This window comes from Sitophilus oryzae, unplaced genomic scaffold (genome assembly GCF_002938485.1).
Source record: "Sitophilus oryzae breed Bouriz unplaced genomic scaffold, Soryzae_2.0 scaffold_165_pilon_pilon, whole genome shotgun sequence".
NCBI lineage: Eukaryota > Metazoa > Arthropoda > Insecta > Coleoptera > Curculionidae > Sitophilus > Sitophilus oryzae.
The window spans coordinates 1248108-1273744 of NW_022146347.1; the positions used below are offsets into that span (position 1 = coordinate 1248108).

The following is a 25637-nucleotide window of genomic DNA, read 5'->3' on the forward strand; positions in this document are numbered from 1 at the left end:
TTTTTTAGAATCGACGAATTATCCTTTATTTTGTTCATATTATTTCCTCTTTAATTGAAAATAGCAATAATTTATATAAGGTCTACATAAAAAAAATTTCGATCAACTATCTGTGTCAAATACCCCACTGTGTGGCGTTGACTACACTATACACGAACCACTGCAGGTTGAGGTTATCCAAAGTATGAGACGGAAGATGTCGCGTGCATTCTCTGTATAGCGTATTTTAGACCTCTATTTAGAGAAATTACATTCTTGAATATAATAATAGGCCCCAAAGGCCACAGTAGCGCGTCTCAATACTCTTCCACTTTGATTCAAATACAACTTCTCTAAGTTTTTATTCTGGATAAGTAAATAAACAGACGTATATCGACCCAGTAATTGGAATTTAGCTTCGAACCCACGAAATTATTTTCAAACGACGTTTCTATTGGAAACCACCTTAACATAAACATCCACATAAACCAATTTAACGTAAAACAAAAAGAAAGAGCCGGGGTCGTTAAAATCATGCCCGACGCGACAAACCGAGACCGGTCGAGAAATTCCTTATTTCCTTTTATCTACATCTCGAGTCTTAAATTCGCCGTCGATGTCTTGATAAAACTATTTAAGGCATAGGCAATTTAGAAACGGTATACACGCACTCGCGACCATCCAGCTGTAAAAATAGCAATTTAATTTCAGAGGTGTATAATTTATATATACTGTTTTGGAATATGACGCCTCCACAGATCTAATTTATCTGTGTAGTTACTAAAGTTAACGGTGGCATAAGTGACAGAGTTGAATGACGACTTTGGGTTTTAGAGACAAGCTGCATGTCACTGGCTTATAACTTTATATCTATCCAATGTATAGAAGAAACAGATATTTCATTTGCCAAAGAAACGAAGTATCTTTGGGTATTCTTTGATCAAAGGCTTACATGGAATATTCGTATAGCGAAGGCAACACAGAAGGCTGCGATTTCTTTAGGTATACCGCAATGCATTTAAGGTTGCTCGTGGAACAAAATCACATGATGCTGATTTTTGGTTAATATCTAGCTTTGGTCCCCCCGATTAACAGACAAAAAGTCCCCACCCCTGCGAGGGTGCAAACCACCCCAAAACCACCCCCAAAGGTACATTTTTTTAGTTTTCGCCCATTATCTCGAATATGGTTGATTTTTAAAAAAAAAGACTAGATATTAAAATTAAAGCCAATAATATTATCTACAAATTGATGTGTATAAGTCTATATTTTAATTTACACAGTGGCGTGGAGCAAACGTTTAAAGTCGACAAAGACACTTTTTTTTGTACATTTTTTAAAGTTGTCGTTATTAAAAATGGTTGATTTAACAAAAAAATACTACATAACAAAATGGAATCAAGTAAAAATACCTACAAAATGATGTATTTAAGTACATATTTAAGTTAACACAGTGGCGTACACTAAAGGTCTTTATGTTGGTGTTAATATTTTCCATCGTGTAGCGTAAAATTAACAGGTACCTTATTTAAACAAAGTTTTCTTCGTGGTCATCCTCGTTTTTATCAGTCTGCTTAGGGACGAGAACATTGCTACAGGACTGTCCTTGGCATTGCCAACAGAGATTGGAGCAATCTTATGGCCGCTACAGACGTCAACGATTTATCGTAGCGATCTATCTGTATCTGTACAGTCAATTTGCACAGTAAAGGTCTTTATGTTGGTGTTAATATTTTCCATCGTGTAGCGTTAAATTAACAGGTACCTTATTTAAACAAAGTTTTCTTCGTGGTCATCCTCGTTTTCATCAGTCTGCTTAGGGACGAGAACATTGCTACAGGACTGTCCTTGGCATTGCCAACAGAGATTGGAGCAATCTAATCCAGCTTTTCTGCAACTGCGCAGTTTTCCACAATCTGTCCTACAGTTGTAGAACACCAATTTTAAAATAAAATCTGGAACAATGGGCTTATTAACAGTTGTTGGCACCAAAAGCTCCCCCTGTTTTTTTCATCCCCAAGATGTAGCATCCAATTTAATCCCCAACCATGCCTGAATTTGGTGATACACCCGCAAACTGTGGTTGGATGCAGCGTCGGATGTTGGCGGCAGAGATGTCAAGAAGAAGGTCGAGTTGAGGCTTTGTCGCGCAGTACCTATTGTTGTTGAATTTTACGAACTGTAGTTGATCTAATTAACCGTTATTGATTTACGGGCTCCATATAAAATTAAAAGAAATTCTTTTCCTACAGAAATTAAATCACTTTTGTTGGAATTTGGCGTTAAAAAAACTGCTACTTTCCTTTGTAATTCCGGATTTTTTTCTAAAAGCTTATAGGTTCACAACTTTCCCTTTTTATAAATTGCCAAAGTTGTGTCACATCCAGAAGTAAGGATACCTATCTGGTTCTGCAGGAAACCTATGTGCGTATTTTTATTAAGTTTTGTAGCTTGGCCAGGTTTTAACAGAAAGATGTTGTCGGATTTTGTTTTAAATAGTAGTAAAACCATTAAGTCAGTGTCTTCTCCAACCAATGTTACTCGAGTTTCTGATTTTCCTAATTCTACTACTAACTTTGCCCACTATAAGTATATCTGCATCACCGTCTGCCTGAAATACTTGAACACCAGCTTCTTTAAGTTTTGACTCAGTTGTTTAATAAATAATGACTTATTGTTCTTATTTGAAAAAAATTGTGATTGGTTGATGGTTGCCATAGTGTCTTCCGAAAATTGGATGTCAGCACAAGTATTTTTTTCATACCGATCATAAAAAGGGAAAGTTGTCAACCTATAAGCTTTTAGAAAAATATCTGGAATTAAAAATGAAAGTAGCAGTTTTTTTAACGCTAAATGTCAACAAAAGTGAATTAATTTCTGTAGGAGAAGAATTTCTTTTAATTTTATATGGAGCCGGTAAATCAATAAAAACATTAGATCAACTCCGGTTCGTAAAATTCAATAATACTGAACGACAAAGCCTCAACTCGGACTTCTTCTTGGCATCTCTGCCGCCAACATTCGACACTGCATCCAACCACAGTTTGAAGGTGTATTACCAAATTCAGGCATGGTTGGGGATTGAATTGGATGCTACCTCTTGGGGATGGAAAAAACAGGGCTTTTGGTGCTAACAACTGTTAATAAGCCCATTGCCCCAGATTTTATTTTAAAATTGGTGTTCTACAACTGTAGGACAGATTGTGGAAAAGTGTGCGCAGTTGTAGAAAAGCTGGATTAGATTGCTGTATCTGTTGGCAATGCCAAGGACAGTCCTGTGGCAATGTTCTCGTCCCTAAGCAGACTGATGAAAACGAGGATGACCAGGAAGAAGACTTGGTTTAAATAAGGTACCTATTAATTTTACGCTACACGATGGAAAATATTAACACCAACAGAAAGACCTTTAGTGTACGCGACTGTGTTAACTTAAATATGTACTTATATACATCATTTTGTAGGTATTTTTACTGGATTCCATTTTGTTATGTAGTATTTTTTTCAGTATATTGAAACTGAGGCAACCTGGTGTACAGACGGTTCAATCCGCTATTGTGTAGACTAAATAATAAGGCAGCAAAGAATACATCCTTCGATGGCCATCTTCACACACAGCCAAGCAACGCTCAATGTTCGCGGTTTCACGGATATCAATTCTAGACTAGTGTGGGATTGTGTGCATGTTCTAGATACTTTAGGTGAGCTTTGCATTGTTACATTAGCCTAGATACCAGGCACGAGGGTCACAAGGCTAAAAGGGCAGATGAAATGGCCAAGCAAGGCTCATCAATGCTATTTATAGGCCCAGACCCCTTCTGTGGCATTGCAAAAGCAGTCACGAGAATGGCCACGGAATGATGGGTGACCGACAAATCTCTAGAATGGTAGAGAATCTCACCATAGCATAGACAGGCGAAAATTTCATAGTAGAATATTCGCTAAAATTTACAGCAGACCTGATAAACAAAGACAGAAAAATTAAAAATCGTTAAATTTAGGCAATCCGTGTAAAAAGTCCTTTATTTCAGACAGGGTAAAACGTGTTAATTTTACAACTACTAGTTTGGAGACATAAACTCCTCATCTATAGGTATAAAATTTACATCCAAAAAATTAAAATATGTTCGCCAGAAGAGCCATTAATTCAAGTTTATATGTTTTTTAATATGAAAGCCTTCATGTTCCATTAAATTAAAATTTGAATAATATAATGAAACATAAGGCTTGTAACGTAACGGCTCTTCTACTATGTTTTGTTAAATTGATTAGCTACCTGTAGCAGGCATATTGCTCTTTTTTGGATGTAAACTTTATAGCTGAAGATGAGGAATTTATTCCTCGAAACTGGAAGTTATGAAACACGCACATTTTGTCCTTTTTAAATAAAGAAATTTTTACGCTGACTGTGAGAATTTAATGCTCTTTTGATCTCTACTATTCTAGGTAGTAAATTTATGGAAATATGAATTTATTTATTGACTTTAAAAATTGAAGACCGAAAATGGATCTTTTTCCAATATCTAATATCCACCTAGTTTATATTAGCAGTAGAGATGAGCAAAATTGCCACTGCGATTGATAATAGTTTGTTAAACCATTTCACAGGGTGTTTTAAATCTCGCTAAAATAACAATATTTTGTTTTACTGGTATAATAGACAGATGGGGATTATTTTTTATTAAAAAGAGGATAAGAAGTCAAGTAATTTGGTTACAAATTGCTTGAAAAGCATGAAAATCAGCCTACTATAAGTAACAAAATATACAGGGTGGGCCGCTGAAAACTTTCAATGGCTATAATTTTTAAACCAAAAAAGATATCAAAAAAATAAAAAATACCGTTTCTATAATATCGAGGGAGAATACATATGACGTATTTTTTGAACCACCCCGACCTACCCCTTAGGAGGCACCCTTACTCACTTGAAAATCTTAAATGGCAATACCCCACTTGTGGCGTCTTTTTGGAAAACTCATGAAAAATGCTAAATGATGATCATAAAGTTTTTAGGATGAAATTGAAAAACTACCCTTACCCACACACGAACAATTAGGTGGACATTAATGAAAAAGGTGATTTTTTCAGCATAAGTTACAAATTGGGACCCAGCTAAATGACGCAAATGAAGTATTTTTCAAACCACTTCAACCCATCCCTAGGTGGCACCCCCTCACTTCTAATCTCAAGATAGCGATACCCCACTTGTGACACTTCTTTGGAAAGCTAATTGAAATTGCTAAACGATAGTCATACAGACTTCAACTTAATTACTGGTTAGTGACAAGAAATGTAGGTGTGACAATTTGAAAGAAATTTAAAATGATAATTTATTTTAATAATTGCTCAAAATGACAGCCGTTTTGTTCCATACAAAAATACAAACGATTTTCAAATTCTTCTCTCACTTTTTGGAAAGTCTCTCTCGGAATATTTCGACATGCTTCAGTTCTCCTCTGCCGCAATTCTTGCAACGAACCTGGTTTTGTTTTGTAGACTATGGATTTAGTGTAACCACACAAGGAAAAGTCTAAAGGAGTGAGATCAGGTGACCTTGGCGGCCACTCGATTAGACCTCTTCTGCTAATCCATTGCCTTGAATAATATTTATCCAACCACCGCCTTGTGACAATGAATAATGCGAAGGGGTTCCATCTTGCTGAAAGTGTATGAGGTCTTCATTAAGAGTTATAATAAATTTCTTTGTACCAGCTTTTTTTTTGGTTCATGGATACAAAAATAATTCATTCTATTGATTTTGACACGTTTTGACATTTTTGTTTTATTTTTAGGCTCTATTTTTTTCGTTCATTTTTATGACAGTCGTTCAGCATTTTTTATACGCTTTCCAAAGAGGTGTCACAGGTGGGGTATCGCTATCTTGAGGTTAGAAGTGAGGGGGTGGCACCTAGGGGTGGGTCGGGGTAGTTTGAAAAAAACCTCATTTAGCTGGGTCCCAATTTGTAACTTATGCTGAAAAAATCACTTTTCTCATTAATGTCCATCTAATTTCTCGTGTAAGGGGTAGTTTTTCAATTTCCCCCTAAAACTTTATGATCATCGTTTAGCATTTTTCATGGGCTTTCCAAAAAGGCGCCAAAAGTGGGGTGTTGCGATTTAAGATTTTCAAGTGAGTAGTGGTGCCGCCTTAGGGGTAGGTCGGGGTGGTTCAAAAAATACGTCATATGTATTCCCCCTCGATATTATAGAAACGGTATTTTTTATTTTTTTTGGTATCTTTTTTGGTTTAGAAATTATAGCCATTGTAAGTTTTCAGTGGCCCACCCTGTATTGAACTTTAAAATACATGAATATTTTAATATGTCTTTTTTGGACCGGTATAATCAGTTATTAATAACAATCCACAGATGCTAAATAGTACTCCTAAATTGAAATTTCGTTTCCGATGACTTTAAAACGAGACGCGAGATCCAAAACCAATTTAAATCGGTTACGTAAGGCCGGCCGGTCACTCGGGGCCCCCGGGGCCAGCGTCTTCGGAAGAAGGGCCATCTGGCCTAAAAGAAGAAAACGCATTGTGAATGCATCGGTATCTCGCGGCGGAGGAGGTCGACGAACCCTCCTCAGAATGGAGCAACTCGACCGACAACAACCGAACGGGTGCGATCATAGATATATGATCGTGCACATTGATCCTTTTACGAGCCATGCAACGGTGGGTTTATTTCATTTTAATTTGCTGCCTCGCAATAGGTACCAATATATTGTTTTTACTGACTTTTCTTTTAGATCTTCTGATACTTTTGCTTTATTAATATTTTCGGGTAAATATGTATTAGTTGTTAGTTTGGGTGCCATCAGTTAACTATTATTTTTAAACATTGACCCTGACTATCGAGAATTATCTTCGTGTATAAAACAAAGTGTCCATCACAGAGGGTACATTAAGATGGGGCTGCTGTAGCACAAGTTCTACATTTGAGAAAAAAACGTTAAGTTATGTTAAAGCAAGAGATAATTAAAAAGAGATATATAAATGTGGAATTTGTGATGGCGAGTGATGTTACTCTCTTTTGACTAGCTTCACTTTGGTTATAACCGCTAAGTTCAGTTCAAACTCTTATGCGAACTAGTCTTATTAGAGCTACCTTAGCCATTTTTGAACCTTTATCGTCCGCTTTTAGATCCATATATGAGATGATTTTTCTTATCTCTACTCTCCAAAATCCACAAACAATATACACAACCGGCGCTACTGCACGTTACTATCCAAAATGTTAACTGGTTAATAAATATACAGGGTAGGCCAATGGACACTTTCCACGCCAATTTTTCTCGTTTAAAATTAAAATTTGGTAAAACGCTCGGACACGTCGATTTAGTTTTGGAGGGGGAAAATAAAATATCATAAAATCACTTTCACACCTATAACCCCCAAGGCGGGGGAGGCGCCACCCCTAAATTCTTAAATGGAAAGGGGGGCCGAGTGATACCTCATGTGAAAGGTCTTTCAATTCCCTTTTTAATGATATAAAATATCATATACTTTCGTTCAGTAGTTTTAGAGATTTATTGATTTAAGTAGATTTTTTTTCATTCCCCAGTCGCCTTTGAAGCCGTTTTTTTTTCGATCGTATGGTTTCCTAACTTATTCAATCAATCAATCATTTATTTATTTCCATAAAACAATGTACAATTGTATAGGAATAGTCAATAAATTCTTAATGCTGACACAAATATATAATACAAAATATAAAAAAACAAACACAACAGATCATAATAAAATTATCATATACGTAGGCCTCATATTATAATTTGCAGGTATTCCTCCACACTATAAAAGTTCATTCCGAACAAATAATTTTTTAAGTAAAAGTCTAGAATATGCGATTCTAATCACTATCATAATTTGTCTCTCAACAAAAGTAATTCTGTAGCTCTGCCTAGGGTTCACATCTCTCACTATTTTGCATAGTAGCATTACGTCAATTTTAAACATGATGTAAAGGACCAATTTCATATGCACTATGTAATTAAAGTAACGACTTCCACACCATGAATATCTTCACTTCCTAAAACAAAATATAAACATGAAGTTGGTGAATATAAATATCTACATTGAGTATACATTGTGAGCAAAATAAAATTGACAATCAATGACATTCACCACTGTATGTCTGTATGTATTTTTTTGGCAAACTAAGTATACTAAAAATTTTAACTAGGTAATCAATCTGCATTGATCCACGCCCAAAAATCTTTCAATTCGGAATAAGTGAAAAATGCTCAATTTTGACCGGGAAAATTTTTAGAAACTTTAAAAAATAAAAAAAAATTTAAGCTTTTTTATTTAAAAGCTTAATTTTTAGTATACATAGTTTACCAAAAAAATACATACAGAGAGAGAAAAAAATAAAAACCGATTTTTTCACCACTTAGCTGATAAATTAAAATCTACTTTAAATCAATAAATCTCTAAAGCTACTGAACGAAAGTACATGATATCTTATATCATAAAAAAGAGAATTGAAAGACCTTTCACATGATGTATCACTCGGCCCTCCTTTCCATTTAAGAATTTAGGGGTGGCGCCTCCCCCGCCTTGGGGTTTATAGGTGTGAAAGTGATTTTATGATATTTTCTTTTCCCCCTCGAAAACTAAATCGACGTGTCCAAATTTTAATTTTAAACAAGAAAAATTGGGGTGGAAAGTTTCCATTGGCCCACCCTGTATATAGTTTTTGTTGTAAATTTCACAAATCAGACACTCTACACGCAGTATGTCCCCGGATACGTATTAACATTGTTTACTACTATTCAGAGCAATTGTGCTCTGCAAGGCAGTAACATATGCTTTAACAAATACACGTAATTTAGATTTCCAATGTTTACTGTTGCTCAGCACATTACCTGACTTGACAGTGCCCAGAATTCGGGCCCTATGTACTGTTAGCATCTGTCTATAAATGTGTTGTTTCATAAAATGTCAAATATTTGAACCGTATTAAAATAGCAGGTGATACGCCGGTAAATAGCCGTTGATGCTGATGCGGCTTGAAAGCTAAATTTCTTCTTCTATTCAGAATTTCATTTCCTATCAAATAAAGTAAAAACATATGTACCGATCTGATTTTTTGCCTGGATATGAAGTTATAGGGTTGAGTCACTTTTGAAAAACACTCGGTATAATACACAATGGTACGACGCCTGTTTATGCTAGTGAGCAGATTCAATATTCTTCCTTATGGCGCGCTCAGACGACTCAGACGTGTCTGAGCGCGCCGTCAGTATGCCAAACACAATTTTGGCGAGTGTATGCCAAACACAATTGTTTGTACTCGTGTACTTGGCAAAAAATTGTGTTTTGCATACAGGGTCCGGCACTAGTGCGTCGGACATCTATACAATTTTTTTTAGAAGTTAGGTATTTGTTATAGAATTATTTCCCAAGTACACGAGTCGTCAGAGTCTGCCTTTATGCATTTGTGAAGTTTTTGTCGCTCCGTTAAAAAAAGTGAAAGTAAATATGAAAGACCAGATTATGTAAATTAATGTACTCGTAAAAACACATATTAAGAAAAATATTTCAGAAAGAATAGTAATCTTTTCGCATGTCACCCTAATGCTTATCTAGCTCACCATTTACGGAAAATGTTCTTTCCAGCTTGTCCAAATAACGAAAACTTCCACTCGGAATTAATTGAATCTATTTAAATTTTAATTTTTAAATGGGGCAAACACTGCAGCAGTTCTTTAAGAAATTGCATGACGTTTTATAAGTCTTGTTTATTTAGGTAAAAAGTATCCTAAAGAAAGTTTGTGGTAAACATTAATTAACTAAAGTGTATATTAACTTTCTACAGAGGTATTTTATGGATTGTGTGCATCTGTATACCTCATTTTATTGATTACTTGTTGTTCAATAAGAAAGTTAAATAATTCTGATAAAGTCATTTTTTCATATTCAAAAAAAAAACGTTAATATCCATACTGAAAATTAATTTCTATTATTTTGAGAAATATATATATTTAATTAAGTTAGTGGAGATTTCTATTAAAGAATGTAGGTATTCAAAATGCAACTCAAAAATATAAAATAAAAATGAAAAATGAAGTTACATATTCTAAAAGTTCGAACTATAGATTGGACATTTTTCAACCTCTGATATACAAAAATTTAGACACATTCAGTTCACCTAAACAGTTTTTTTTACTTTTTTCAAAAGTGTGTGGTAGAAAAAGTTTTTAGTATTTTTCCTCTTGTGATGCTAACCTGTTTAGCGACACCTGAATCTGGAGTGTTAAAAAAGTGTGTCAGTTTTACTGATTTGTGAGATTTTTTGTTTTTACTATTTTTTTTGTTGCGTATTTGAGAGATTCGTTGTCGTTTATTATTTGGCAATCATTATAATATCAGTAATTATTTTTTATAATATGGTGTTGTTGATTTGCATAGCCTTGTTATAAAAATTGTACTTGTTGCACAAACAGTTCTTTCAAGAACTAATTTTTCGAGTTTTTGTATTTCCTGAAATTATGTGTTGAAAATATGCCGGAGTATTTAAACAATCGAAGTAAAGAGCTCGTAACTTCCCTGATAAATTACTTTGAGAACGTGACAATAAATGTCCTGTATTACCCTTGACTGCAGTCAGAGAAGTAAGTTTGATTGGTAAGCACATTATACTACTATCAAAGTTATTTCTACTTATTTCAATTTGCAGCGAGTAGCTGCTGCCTTAAATTTAAATATTTCTACTGTGAGTGCAGTTTCACAAGTTGTTAAAAGTAATGAGCCATTAAAGTCACCTAAAAAACGTTCTCATGCAACGAGGATAACAAACACAAGCACATAAATCATAAATCCATCACAATCTGGCAGCGCTGTCGCCATTGCTTGTCACTCAACGTTCATCACGTGTATCGGAAATTGTTATGCGATTACTATAGACATGTTCCTGGGGTCGAAATATACCACCCCTGAAAATATTATATTATTTAAGACTCGCCCTGTATATATTTTTTCAATACGCTGATAACATATTGTGGATTGTTTATTTAGAAACAGTTTAGTCTGGAAAAAAATGTACTAATAATTATCTGTCATTTGGTGTGTGATGATTCGGACTCTATACAAACTGGTGGTACTTCTATCAAAAGTTACTTATTTATATAGAACTTTAGGTATAGTTAGAATAAAAATATTAATTAAATATCTTGTTACAGATTTCACGGTGAAGCACAAAAAGCGAAAAGTTGGCGTGCCATATTCAGGTGGAGTACCAGTTCCAGAAATCTACTCACAAAGAGAAAAAGTTTTGTTTAACGAACAAGGATTCGTTAAAGATGTCTCGCATTCTCAGCAGGTTAGAATATTGAAAAAATGTTATATTAACAATTGAAATATTGTTTATTATGTTTTTCAGGTTTGGCCTCCGAATCCCGAAGTATCCGGACGATTGCAAGGTTTCGTGGACAACCAGCATAATCAGATAATCCGATGTCAAAATCAGTTTGGTGGCAGAATTATGGGAAATACTTCGATGGTGTTAAGCGAAAATGCGATGATCGCTCCACAACCGAATGTCTCTAATAATATGCCCGGTCAGCAAATGCAGGCCAATCAACCAATTCCTTATAACAACGGACCTAATATGCCTTTACATTCTCATCAAATTATTGGGCCTAATGGAGAAGTTATTAACGTTCAACAGATCCAGCATGGTCCTAACGGTATGCTTCAGCAGGGGCCGAATCAACCGATGCACGGGCAAAATATTTTACATACATCGCACCAGCAACAACCTCAAGGAAGGTTCTTTGTTAATGCCCAACCGACCGAACACAGTGGACCTGGACGACCTAATATGCAGATGGTGTCGTGTAATATCAATCAACAAATGAAACCTGTTGATTTCCCTCAAAGACTATCTCAACACCACATATACAACAACCCTCAAAGTCCATATCAAGGCGATCCTATTAAGTCTAGACATTTTGGACAGGTCATCAATACGCCAAGACCACAGGGATTGAATCAAAATCAGATGATTGCTAATGCTTCTCTTCAGATTCAGCAACAACAAATTCAACAACAACAAAAATTACAATGGCATAGTAAAATGCAACAGAATATGAATCATCAGCAAATGAACCAGATGCCTCTGCCACCACAGAATCTTCAAAACAGTCAAAATCCTAACGTATATGAGAGAGTTCCGCCTTTACATCAACATGCTCCTAATACCGTTTGGCACGAAGAGATGAGAAGGAAGAAGGCGAAACTAAACAAGGGGGTTAAGAACAGGCAGTATCATATGATAGAAAACTGTCAAGTCAATAGTAACCCAAATCATTGTCCCAATATTGACGTTAGACAAATTCCCAGTGATAATAACAGACCGATAATAATAAATCAACTTCAGCAGCATAATCAAACTTTATCCAGCCCGTCATTTATCGAAGACCCTAGTGGATATTTAGCCCAGCAAACAGCTTTATTAAATAATACAATAAACAGGCAAACAGGTGCCATTAACTCAGGCTATGTATGCAATAGTCCCAACACACCGGTACAAGGTGTCCAACAAAATGTTATTGCCATATCAAACTCTTTAGCAAATGAGGTGCCTTTACCTAGTAATATTAATATGGCGGGAATAAAGTCTCCGCAAATGTCAAGAGGAAATCAAAGTGTTAATGTAACAAAACACAAACATAGTACTACAGTTCAGCAGCAAAATAATCAAATCAGTCAAGTTCAAATACAGCATCAGAATATAGCAGATAGCAGTTTAGTCCATGATCAACCTACACAATACACCCAGCCTTGCCAGGGATGCGTAAGTGATACCAACACATATAGCCATAATCAAAAGAGTAAAAGTCGCAGCAGGTCAGATAGTGAACCGAGTACTCCTAATTCTTGTACTACTTCTGATGACCCCGTCACTTCCTCGGTTTATTTAGAAAAACATAGCAATCAGTCTTCACCAGATACACGTCCGATACAAGGCGGCACTGTAAGTACCAGTAATGTTTCACCATTAGATGGTAATAGCTCTGATCCACCAACTCCAAATACACCACACAGTCAAGGTACGCCACCGTATAGAAGTATGGAATTTTCTCAAAATTCAAATATCAATTTCAACGTTAGTGTACAATCTCCTCATGGCCCAGTCGTAGAAATCGTATCGCAGTCTAGAGAAAATTATATACAGCAACTTCAGCATCAGATGGTGAAATCCGATCAAAACAATCAGTACAGTAATCCTAACTGTAGTCAACCTAATCAAAGCAAACATGAGCAAGGCGGGTCCAGTTATAGTCATTCAAATTCTAGTGTACAGAAGATGTCGGAAAGGTGTTATGTATCTAACGTTGTTACGACAATGGCCAGTGGACGAACCAGCGGATGTAACACTATAACATCCGTTCTTGCGGGTCGAACGAACACTGCAACTGTTTCAATTAACAGCCCTTCAAACAGCTCAGGATCTAATACACCAACGTCTAATCCATCATTTACTTTTCAGTCTCAACCTTCTAGTATCAGCGTATCTAAGTCTCCTTTGGAAATGGTTCAAAGTGTTGTAAGCAGCATTCAAGTCCCACACTCCCACCAACAAAATGTTACAGTTTCAATATCACAAGCCAGTCCACAAGTTTCTCCGCAAATTATTAAGCATTCGCCTACTGGATTGCCGCCAGGACACATTTTGGTATCTTCTAATGGTCAATTAATCATGGCTAGTGCTGGCAATGGTCCATCAAATGTTATGGCACCGCCTCCTCCTAAAGTAGTCAATAATCAAAGTCCCATGCCTCCAATATCAGTATCTCCGATGATAACAAATGTGACAGCTTCTGTAACTCAAGTAATTCCTGCAGTGGCACAACAAGTATTGGGCCAGCAAACAGTTTTAGTTAATGCTCTTTCGACACCGTTTGTCATTCAACCTGGCGTTACCATGACTATGGATGGCATGACTGTTGGCCAGAATGTACAAATACCTCAAATTGTTACCGGAAACGTTATACAACAACAAATACAGCTTGATAATAACGATCATCGTAGAGCGCCAGCATTACTGTCTCCAGAAACTAAGAAGAAAGGGAAAAAGCGAAAAATGTCATCTCAAACGGTTGCTGGCATGTTACACATCGCAGCGCAACAAAATTCAGGCGTTGTAATGTCGCAACAAGGATTCCCTCAACAAATTCAAATGACACATAGTCCTCAAGGTCTAACAACGACCCCTGTTATGCAAGCTCTTACAATAGTGCCGAACAAAACAGGAGGTCCTCCTCAAATTGTTATGAATGGACAAGCTGTTGCAAACGCTAATATAGGTCCCCAACAAATTATAACAAATTCTCAACCTACCCAGCAAATCAATTTATTGCAACCTGTTAATTTAATCAACGGAGCAACTGGAGTAGTTCAAAATTTCCCAGCTATACAGCAATTTATTGTTCCTAATATTGGCAGTAGTATGGTAATGAACGCAGATGGTACTGCTACGATATTACAAGACACGTCTAATCTTGGCATGCAATTGCAAATTCAGAATGTAAATGGCCAGAATGTTTTGACACCTATTCAGAATAGTAGCGTGTTTAATAGCGGCCAGAGTATTCTTGCTGCGGGTCCAGCAGGAATGGTCATTAGAGCTCCTACGTCACAAGGAAAAATCATTCAACAACAACATAGTCCAGGGGCACAGTTCTTATCTCCAAATGGTAGCCAGTTTGTAGTAAATGGGGCTCAGTTTAGTGGTCAATTAAGTCCTCTTGTTGCCAGCGTTAGTCCATCTCAACAAGTTACGTTTAGCACATCTCCACAGCAAATAAGATCAAATAATCAAATTCAGTCTGGCCAACAGGAATTTATACATATGAATGGACAAATGGGACAAACTTTAATGGTACCTTGCACACCACAGGCAACAAACATCGCAGCTTCTTCGTCCAATCAAAACACTACTTTCGTACAGCAAAACACAACAATAGTTCAACAACAAACTACCATGGTTGCAAATAATCAGCAGCTTCAGAATTTTCAGCATAACAATTCCCAAGGACATCAGAATGTCGCTAGATCGACGTCGTTGAATATGGATCATCAAAACTTTATAATTAGTTCAAACGATAAGCCGTTACAAGCGGTGATGGTGCAACAACAAAGGGCTAGTCCACAAGATATAAATTATAGACAGTCGGTATCCACGCAAACTGCTGCAAATCAGAACACACCAGCGGTGACGACAAATACTTTTTGCCAAACTTCAACTCTGTGTGCCGGAAGTCCGCCCGACACGACCACGTTGAGTCCGGTGGCCTCGGGTGGCCAGAGTCCTCCAACGGCCGACACAACTACCCATAGCGGAAGTACTGACGATGGATTATCTCCAGCTCCCTCGAATTATTCATCTTCTTGCAACGATTTGAATGTTCAAGGATCTGGTGCGATGGTAAGTTAAATTCATTATTTACGTTAAATTGTTATTTACAACTAAATCGTCGATGTAGATGTAAAACTAAATCGTTTAGGTTTAATTGCTTCTCACACTTCACTTCAATTTGTTAAGATAGTTTCTGAATGTCTCTGGTGTATAGATTGTTCAGCAACAACACCCCTCGTTTCCACTTAGGTCTTTATTTAATATCTAAGAGAATAATGCTTAGTCAGAGAGCTTGTAATCAGTCTTGGGACATTTCACATTTCTGTTTCAATTGAAAGCTTCTTATCTTTTTGCGAGTTATATAGCGTTATATATTTTTTAGCGAGTTTAAAGGGCTTAGTTTTATAATCTTTGGCTTGTCATTGGTCTGGAGAATTTTTCTCTGACTACTTCTCTGATTTTTCTCTACTTCTCTAACTTCTACGATTTCTCTGACTTTTATCTGTTGTTTACATTGATATTTTTGAAATGAAATTTTCTGTTTATGTAAAATTTAGAGTGACAATTGTGATTATGCAAAAGAAATACATATTCTATGAGTTTACTGGTTGCCCAACGATTAACATTAATTTAAAAATTAATTTCCAACATGAATAATGAACAAAACATTTAAACAAAAACAGACCACACAAGTAGTATACGGTTTTATATTAATTCTAATTTTTTTGAAGTTTATAAAAATCATTCATAAAAAATATATATCCTTCAAATCCTTTAATTTATTAGCTGTTACTAAGAAGTTTCACTTCAAATATGCGCACATAGTGCACACACAATTTTTTTTAATTGCGATTTATTTAAAATATAATCAGTCCATTTGTAAGTTACTATCTCAACAAGTTATCTGGTTCTAATCATAGTCCTAGCCTGGTACCTAAATCATAGTCACGTCATTCTGCCTGGCCAGTTGCTTTAGCGATTTTCTCTATTATGTTAACTCCCATAGGCACGCGATTTGAATTAGTGATGGGATAACTCGAGCGAAAATTCGCTCGAGTACTCGATTATTGAAGAGTACTCGGTTATTGAATTAGAATTTTCTACATTCATTGCAGGTAGCAAATTTATACGACGCCGTATATACCGGGTGCATCTCAAAAGTGGCTCACCCCTATTACTTTTTATTTCTTTAGATGAAAGAATGATATTTGGTATGTTAGTATATGACATAAATTAGGATTGATTGACGTATTCAGTTGTTTTCTGTCACTTCCTGTTTCACTGGAAATGACTACAATTTTTGATTTTTAAATGGCACCCTCGGTATTTTTTTTACTTTATTCGATAGAAAATGACATTCTAAATAAAATGACGTATCATATATCAACTTTTGACATATTTGCTTAAAAACAAATTGTATTTTAAATTTCAATCTAGAGTGCCATGACTGTGTTAAAAACACTAATTTTTAATCAAGGAGCCTTGGAAAAATAGATTTGATCGTCTAATGTTTTTAGTGTCTTGCCCGGGCCGGTTAAAAGATGCCCAAATCGTATTTTTGATCATATCTCAATTTTTTTCAAATGGAACGGGGGTGGCTGAATAAAGTAAAAAAATACCGAGAGTGCGATTTAAAAATCAAAAGTTATAGTCATTTCCGGTGAAACCGGAAGTGACCGAAAACAATTGAATATGTCAATCAATCCCAATTTATGTCATATACTGACATACCAAATCTCGTTGTTTTATCTGAAAAAATAAAAAAGTACTTACTGCTTGGCGCTTGGCGTTAACGAGTACTTACAACATGCGACGGACAAAAAACCGTATATTTAAATACGAGCGATATTTCGCTCGAGTGATCACTCGGTTATTGCAATCGCTTGATACTCGAGTACTCGATTATTGAAATTAATCGGTTTTTCCCATCACTAATTTGAATGCTTTTAAAGCAGCTTGACTATCGGATATTATAAAAATATGGCTTCATTGAAAGTTACAATATTGCCATATTGTATACATTTGTTAGTATTATATTTTGATCTGGAATATTGAAGGGCTTTGACCAAGGATTTTGAAAACGTACAATTAGGACTATGGTCAGTCCATATACCTATATATTTTGAGTTTCATATATTCTCTATGAGATCACTGGATTTAAAATATGTTACAATTTTACCATTACAATTTTTCCATTACGTTTCTTACATTTTAATTTTTTCATTTTTCAAGTTATTTTAATTATTTTAGGCAATGGTACACTGCATATCGAGCAGCGAACCTGACCTAATGGAAAGCATTACGCCAAATCCTGAGCAAGATTGGAGAAGGGTTAGTCAGTCTAGTGGATCAGTAAAACATGAGTACAGCTCGCATAAACAAGAGTACATGGACATGGCAAGTGGCCACGTGCATTACAGCAAGCGACAACAAAACACATCTCAGTATGCCGAATCGTCGAACGTGGTGTCTGGGATGCAATTTCTGGAGCATAAGTCAAAACAAGAGGTGATGAGTTCCAAACATTACGAGAAAATAGTTCATCAAAAGAAAAGTAATGATATGATGATTGTGTTGGAAGCACAACACGCCTCATATTTTGATGATGATAACGGTACGTTTGTATATTTGATTGCATGAATTTATATGGTCAAATAAAGCTTGCGGTGGTGTAAAACTTGTAAATAAGCATGATCAAAATGTAAATACTTTATCTCATGTGAATTTAATGTAAACACTAATATTGAACGATTTTATAAAAGATTCCCTGAAACGGATTTTGCTGTTGGTTCTTTGCTAACTATTTTAATGATCAATCTCAAGAGAGTTTCATAAAGGTACATAGTACAGTCAATCTGGCACTTTAACTCCCATCAAATTACCCCCGTTCTCATACTTAGCAAGTCGTAAGTGGTCCACTGGAAAAACTTAAATTCGAAAATACGTATCCCCCCACCCCACCGTTTTTGAGAAACTCAAAAAAAAAATGGATTCAATTTTCCGGTTGAACCGTAGGTCCCACAGAAAATTTTATAGAACAATGAATATTCTACATACATATACACATCAATTTGATAGGTTTTTTATGCTCTTTACTTTTAAAAACTTTGCGACAGTAAAAAAATTGTTTCGCCCGGAAAAATGCAACAAACTGCGTTTGAGTACTTTGGCGCCCTCTAACTTTGTCCCCGTAGGTTTTAGAGATTTGCTACTTAAAGAAATGTAGAGAATTTAATTTTCTTCGTTTTTTGTTCCATAAAATTTTCTCTAAGACCTACAGCCAGAAAATCGAATCGAAAATTTTTAAATTTTTTTAGTTTCTCATAAACGGTGGGGTGGGGGGATACGAATTTTTGATTTTAAGCTTTCCAGTGGACTACTTACGACTGGCAAAGTATGAGAGCGGTGGTAATTTGATGGGAGTAAAGCGTTTTTTGATGCCAGATTGACTGTACTAACAGGCAATTTAAACAAAAAACAAATTGTATGCTTGTTTTTTCTATGCTTGCTTAATTCAATTTCATTTCCATCTCGCTCATGCTTAACCATGCCTACCGCACATAGTTTGCCTTGATCACTTTATTTCCGTAGTCTGTACAGAGTAAGTGGATCGACGAGTAGCGACAGAAACCGTCGGCTCTTTTGATGTGGTTGGACCAAATTTTCTTTCTCTCTCTTTTGACGTGTTTGACAGATAGACTACCTATTTAACTGCTCAACTTATGAAGTGGTCCTATAAACATGGTATACACTGCTCATAATTTGAAGTGGAATAAAGTTTTATACATATTTTTTTATTTTGTTTAATCTTTATTTCTAAATTTGAATGTATAAAATATCTTACAGCTAATAAATAATTTAAAAAAACGATTCGTTGCCTGAGGCATACTTGAAATAGAGTATATAGAGATATTTGATAAATGGCAACAGTGGCAACTTCGCTTCTTCATATGACAGATAAACTACATATTTCGCGCAGCCGCAAAGAAAATTGAAAACCAGTCTGTCGCTACTCGTCAGTTTACTTAGGGTGCGTTTATGTTGGAGCGGCGATAAACGATAAGAGCAGCGATAGTAGCGAAGCAAAGAATATTATTATATTAATTTATATGTAGGTGTTTATATTGGAGCAACGCGTCGGAGACACGCTTGGCAGTTGAGCAACGATAAGAGCAGCGCTAATTCACTGCTTTTATCGTTTATCGCAGCTCCAACATAAACGTACCCTTACTCTGGTCTGTATTTGAATGCATACGACAGAGATAAATATATAAGTTGACAGACAGAGAGACTAAATAATAAGCGGCATACAATGTTGTCGGTTCTTACGTAAAATAACGTAATAAATGAAGATAATATACCTAAGCTATTTATTAATGCTCATTACTGTTAGACAGTTGCTTGATAACATGGTTTAAAATATCTACAATCACTCTTTACAAACAACCATAGAAATAAATATTCATTGGTTTGTGTGTATGCATGGAATACAAATATTGTTTGCACCATCATTGAAAGTGGTCTCTAGCTAAAACGTATCAGAGATTGGCATTAAAATATTTTGTGAACCAAGAAAGAACCAACTGAAACCATTTATTTTTGTTATTTTATTATAAAATAGTTTGTTTGCAAAAGTACTTCTGGGTTGCATGTCTCATTCACTGGTGCTATATATTTACATATTATATTCCACGTTTAATACCACCGCCTATATCAGGCTGTTCCATTTTCAATAAGCTGTAAATACTGCAATTACAAATATTTTCATTTTCACGTTTAGGTGTGGCTAACATTCCAAAACGTCACTTCAGACAAGTCTAACATGGTGTGTGTTTGATTTTTTTTCTTGACATTATCTTAACCAAATTTCATCACCTGTACAAAGCTCATAAAGGTTTTCACGCTTAAGATCCTCACGCATTTGAACTACTGAAAAATTATATTTTATTTAGAGGTGACAAACGAACCACCCTCAGATGAGTCAGAGGTGAAGTGCAAACGCCAATTTATTGTTGGAGATCTAATCTGGGGACCTGCTAAAACTTCTTCTGCTTGGCCAGGAAAAATTGTCGCTATTGAACAAAAACAAAACTTGGCAACGGTACAATGGTTTGGCCGTGAAAAATACATTTCCAAAGTAAATATTGCCTGTTTGCACACATTGTCTGAAGGACTAGATGCGCACCATAGAGCAAGGAAGAAAACTAGAACGTGAGTTTTTGGAATATTGGCCACATCATATACTTAATTTTGCTTCTGATGAAATTAACGGTTTTGGAAGATATTCATTATGTTATTTTTAAAGAATAAATTTTTGCGAATTATTTAAATAATGAGATGGTATATTAAATTATTTTTATATTCTATTTAAACCAGTGTGTTGAAGAATGTTACAAGTCCAAAATATACTTACAATGATATTTGTATGCAAAATATTGTTGCACAAATCAATATTCGATTGCTTTTTATTCAATAAATTTGAATCTTCTGTTTAATATATACTTACTGGTTTTTCCACGCAACTGTGTGCTGATTGTGTGAGGTTAAGGATATTTCCAGGTTTACTTTCGTTTTGAAATATTTCTTCTCTTAACTTTATTTGATCTGACCATCGCAGTGGCGATCTTCTTCGAGTTCTCTTGCCTTCCACCTTGCCCTCCATTACTAATCTCTCGATACCTTCTCTTCGACTGGTTGTGTGTCTATAATATATCAGCATGTCAGTTAACAGTTTTAGTGAGCCTAGTGGTGATGTTCAGTTTTGTTGTCAGTATAACGAAAGCATGCTGAGATACTTTAGCATGCTTTGGTTGGCAGTTGTATCGTGGTGATGAGTTCTGTTAATACTGACTCAGTAATAACAAAACTTAACAGAACTCAACATCATCACTAGTCTCACTACAGCTGTCAACCAAAGCATGCTGAGATATGTTGGACACAGAACTATAACTATATGCTGTCCAGAGTATGCGTAGTAATCCACGACAGACCCATATTTCAAAGGCCATTATAAATTGCGAGTCTGACTTTTTAATGGTCCAAGTGTCTGCAGCGAAAATGGGGATACTTTGATGTTCTTGGCTATGTCAGTATTTTTCCAGATTTTAGTAAGCTTTGCTGTTGCCGATTTTCTTTCCTCTTTCTTCACACTCTCCATTGCTGAGAACCCAAGTAGTTAAACGACTCACGACTTTGTATCATTTCTACTTGTTGTATGTACGGCTGATAATTTTTGCTTCTGTCGATAATCATTACTGTGGCCTAGACTCTATGAATATATACAAATTATAAAATATTGCATCCTATATTTATTAGGACCTGTTAGGACTAAGGTTAATATTAATGAATTAATGAACGGTGGCATTCGTTTACGTTGATTCATATTTTTAAGAATAGGACTAATGTTGTGTTAGGGTTAGGATTGGTTTGATTTGCTATAAACCAGCCATAAACTCTATACAGTGTGTTACTTCAGTAAATAAATTTACCTAAATAAACATACTTGGGTTGAAAAATCCATGGACGATGTGGCTGGATGAGAAACAACAAACTCGGTCCTATAGACCGAGTTGGCAGCGAACGCGTTAAGCTTGATTTTCATGCATCCGTTATCTAACGATACGATGATACGATATTCATTTTATTGGTTGAATTTAAAGGCTTCGATTGGTTACAAACGGTTAACCAATCGAAGCCTTTAAATTCAACCAATAAAATTAATATCGTATCGTCGGACAACGGATGTATGAAAATCAAGCTTTAAACTGAAAGCGATATTCAATGTTTTTTTAATTGAACACATTATGAGTGAGTGTTGAGTTTCAAATTTATTTGAGAAAAAGCAATCAAATTGTTCAACTATTTCGTTGTACAACGCATTTAACGAAATTATTTTGGAAATGCACAGGGATTTCATAGATGTTCAGTGTAATATCTGTAGGCTTGCCTATTGGAAGTAGTGAAAAACTTTAAATGTAGGAGTTGTAAAGTTTTTTTTCTGAATCGTCAACCGGTTTCAAACATATAAACTTTGTCTATATTTGCGTGAACCGTTTTTTAATTATTTTGGTTTAATCAATGCAACCGCTTCCACAAAAAAATTAGAAAGTATTACTATAATATCGTTGATTGAAAGAATTGGAAAGATACAAAGCTGATTTGATTTTCCCGTACGTCTCAAGTACTGTACGGTGGAGCCACCATTCGTTCTGCGGTCAACGCATAACATACTTATTTTCTCTAATTCGGCCAGCGAAGGCATATCGAAAACGGTGTGGAACTGAAAGCGACAGTGCTGCCATATTAAAATATGTAATATCTGTAATGCGTTTACTTAAAAATCCGCGTTTATGCGTTGAAAAATTTATTCGTGGTAAACATAGAATAAACAAAAAAAATCTTTTATAGGTACTGATATTTTGTATGATGGAAAAAATTCGTTTAGTTGGCTTGGAAATGACGGTTATTGAATAACAGCTATCTTCATTTCAAGCCATCTCTGACGCCGTTCTTTGTTTAATCATATAATATTATATTAAATTGTTTAATGATAGAAAATCCTTATTATTAACATACTGTACCCAAAATCCGTAAATCTACGGATTAATCCGTAGTTCTGGCAACACTATCTCCGGCAACCACCCACTCTGTCGACTGAAAGCAGAACTACGGTACAGTATTTTATATCCGCTGCGCTGTAAACGACCACCATCAGCGCCCAGCGGAGCAGAGCTAAACTGAATCTCGGATACCCTGATGGTAACGCCAGCTACATCTCGGACACCTTTTGTGCTACGAAATCGCCCATAAAGTTGCACATGTTATATTTCTTCAATCAACGATAATATGGTCTCCCAGATACAAGCTATGATTTTTGTGTTAGCTGTGCATTGATTAAGTTGTACTGTATTTTATTAAGTCAAAATAATACAAAAATGGTTACCGCAAATATAGGCAAACTAAATATGTTTGAAATCGGGAGAAAAATAATTTTCAAAAAAACTTATAATATGCGTATAAGTATACCTTTAAAAAGACATGAACTTATAAATTTTTCTTAGTAGTCTTCTGTTTTTTTAAAACCTCCAATAGGTAAGCGAGCAAGTAGAGCACTAATCTCTGAAAACACCGTACAAATGCCATCAAATTAATAGCTTAAAAGATTTTAGTTACAAAAAGAGATTTTTAAAACTTTTTTTTTACTTTCAGAAGTCGAAAACTGAGCGCAGTTTTAGAAGAAGCAATACAGGAAGCAATGCTGGAATTAGATAAGTGCGATGTTTCAGGAGCAGTACCTCCCAAACAGTCAAAGGAGTCTTTATCCAAATCCGACAAACTACTAAGTAGATTAAGGAGTGGCCAACGATAGAGTAACAGAATTATATTTATATCAAATTTATAGTAGGACCAACATCGAAGTAAAACAGTGTATAACCTTAGATAAAATTAATATGATAGAAACAACGCTTCTTACATGTTTACGTAACAATACAAATATATTGAAAAATATGTAGGCTGATATAACGCTGGTATTTTGATTCCTAGGATACAATATTTAATCTTCTTAAGATGAAAAATTTTAAATATTTTTCAAATGTCTTTTTTAAACAGTACTTTAAGACATTAATCATAGCCCCTTAGCTGAAAGAATTTGATAAATTATATCAATTTAAGAATATATAGTGTGTCCAAAAGGGTTGGCTTCATAAGGATCGTTAGTGAGTATGTGAGAAAGATATTTTAAACACACGTGCAACAGAAATAGTTTGGTTTTAAAATTATTTTTAACGATTTTTATGTTTATAATATAGTTAAATATTTACAATAGGTGCATGAAGCTTAGATGAAAACTCTTATATACTCACTAATAACTGAAATTTACAAACTGGGCTTTCAAAGAGTGTATATAATGTCTGATTAAAATTTCAATAGATCTTAGAATAGTATATATAATATTAAATATACAGGTCGTATATATTCATAGAATGGATAACTAGAAATTTTATCAGCGTTTTTTACTGTTTTTTGCTAGTACACTTATTAATGACTTCACATCAAGTTGGCCAATCACTATCAATCACATTAAATACTTACAGGGCGTGCTAAAAAGTTCACATTAAATGTGATCAATTTTTATTATTAATTTATTGAAAAGAAGTTTATGTGGAATTACTTATCACGCAATGTCGAAGGAAGCTAGATAAAATCAAGAAAATTATCCTTTATCCTTTTTAAAACTAAATCTAATAAATAATTTAAAAACTATTTATTTTAGGTATAGGAACATGTATAATCAAAAAGTACCGAATTCATAAACCTCTTTACTAGAGAAATAAAAAAACTGGGTTTCTATTCCAAAAATAAAGGTTTATGATTACTTTTTAATCACTCAATTACATGATAGCTACGGTCAATATTATAAGACATTCAAACAATTTAATTTTCGAAATAGATGGCCACATGTCTTTTCGTTATGTCACAATCGCTGTGGTAATCACTAAATTTGACGTTTAGGTTATGCACATTTTTTCTAACTTTTGAGCAGTTTTTTTTCGTCCAAAAATTTTAAATATTTTTTTCTCAAAAACGGTTAATGTTAGGTATAAAGTGTTTGATATCAAAATTCATAAAATTTTACGGAGAATTTAAGTATGTAATAAAAAATAGGGATACCCCTTTAAAATAAAAAAGTTGCTGCCAACTTCCGGTATTTCAGGAAGTGCTGCCATATTGAAAATATTTTTAATCGATAGATCTCGTTGTGAAACAATGAGATGCAAAAAATCTCCGATCTAGACATTGTAGTTCTCTAGAAACTTCTAATCTAATTAAATATTTGTCATGCTGAAGTAGGTTCCTCATAAACTTTTATATGGAAAAACTCGATAATAAAAAAGTATCTGTCGCTACCTTTTTGGCACACCCTGTATATAAGCAGAGAAATAAATTAGTTCAATTTAAAAACAATTAAAAAATAAAAACTGTTTTTATATGTATTATTTTAATATAATAGCTATATCATTTTAAAGATAAAATTATTTAAAATGATATACAGCAGGTTGTGTATTTTAACATACTTGCATTATTATCAAATCTATAGATTTATTTGTTAAAAAAAAATAAGAAACTGAACTGTGTTTGATGATTAGCCAACTTAAGAGAATTATTATTCATTCCAGTATCACAAATCAAAATATGAATTACTTATTTGATAGGTAAAATTATTCCTGTATTTTCTTTTTCTAAATTTACCTTTATTGTTTGGACACAAAACCTTTTCACTAAATGTGTCAT

General features: G+C 34.8%; 1 protein-coding gene across 2 annotated transcripts in view; it reads left to right on the top strand.

Moving 5' to 3' along the window:
* The window catches only part of LOC115880805, a 409568-nt gene extending 384655 nt beyond the window's left edge, over window positions 1-24913 (top strand). The window contains exons 5-9 of one of the 2 annotated variants that reach the window (XM_030898097.1): window positions 11164-11303; window positions 11364-15413; window positions 17595-17958; window positions 20297-20555; window positions 23553-24913. In XM_030898097.1, the coding sequence (XP_030753957.1) occupies window positions 11164-11303; window positions 11364-15413; window positions 17595-17958; window positions 20297-20555; window positions 23553-23712 (4973 nt within the window). In that variant the 3' untranslated portion in view covers window positions 23713-24913. The remainder of the gene's footprint in view (window positions 1-11163; window positions 11304-11363; window positions 15414-17594; window positions 17959-20296; window positions 20556-23552) is intronic. The other variant, XM_030898098.1, reaches the window with a different exon arrangement.
* The last annotated feature ends 724 nt before the right edge of the window (window positions 24914-25637 follow it).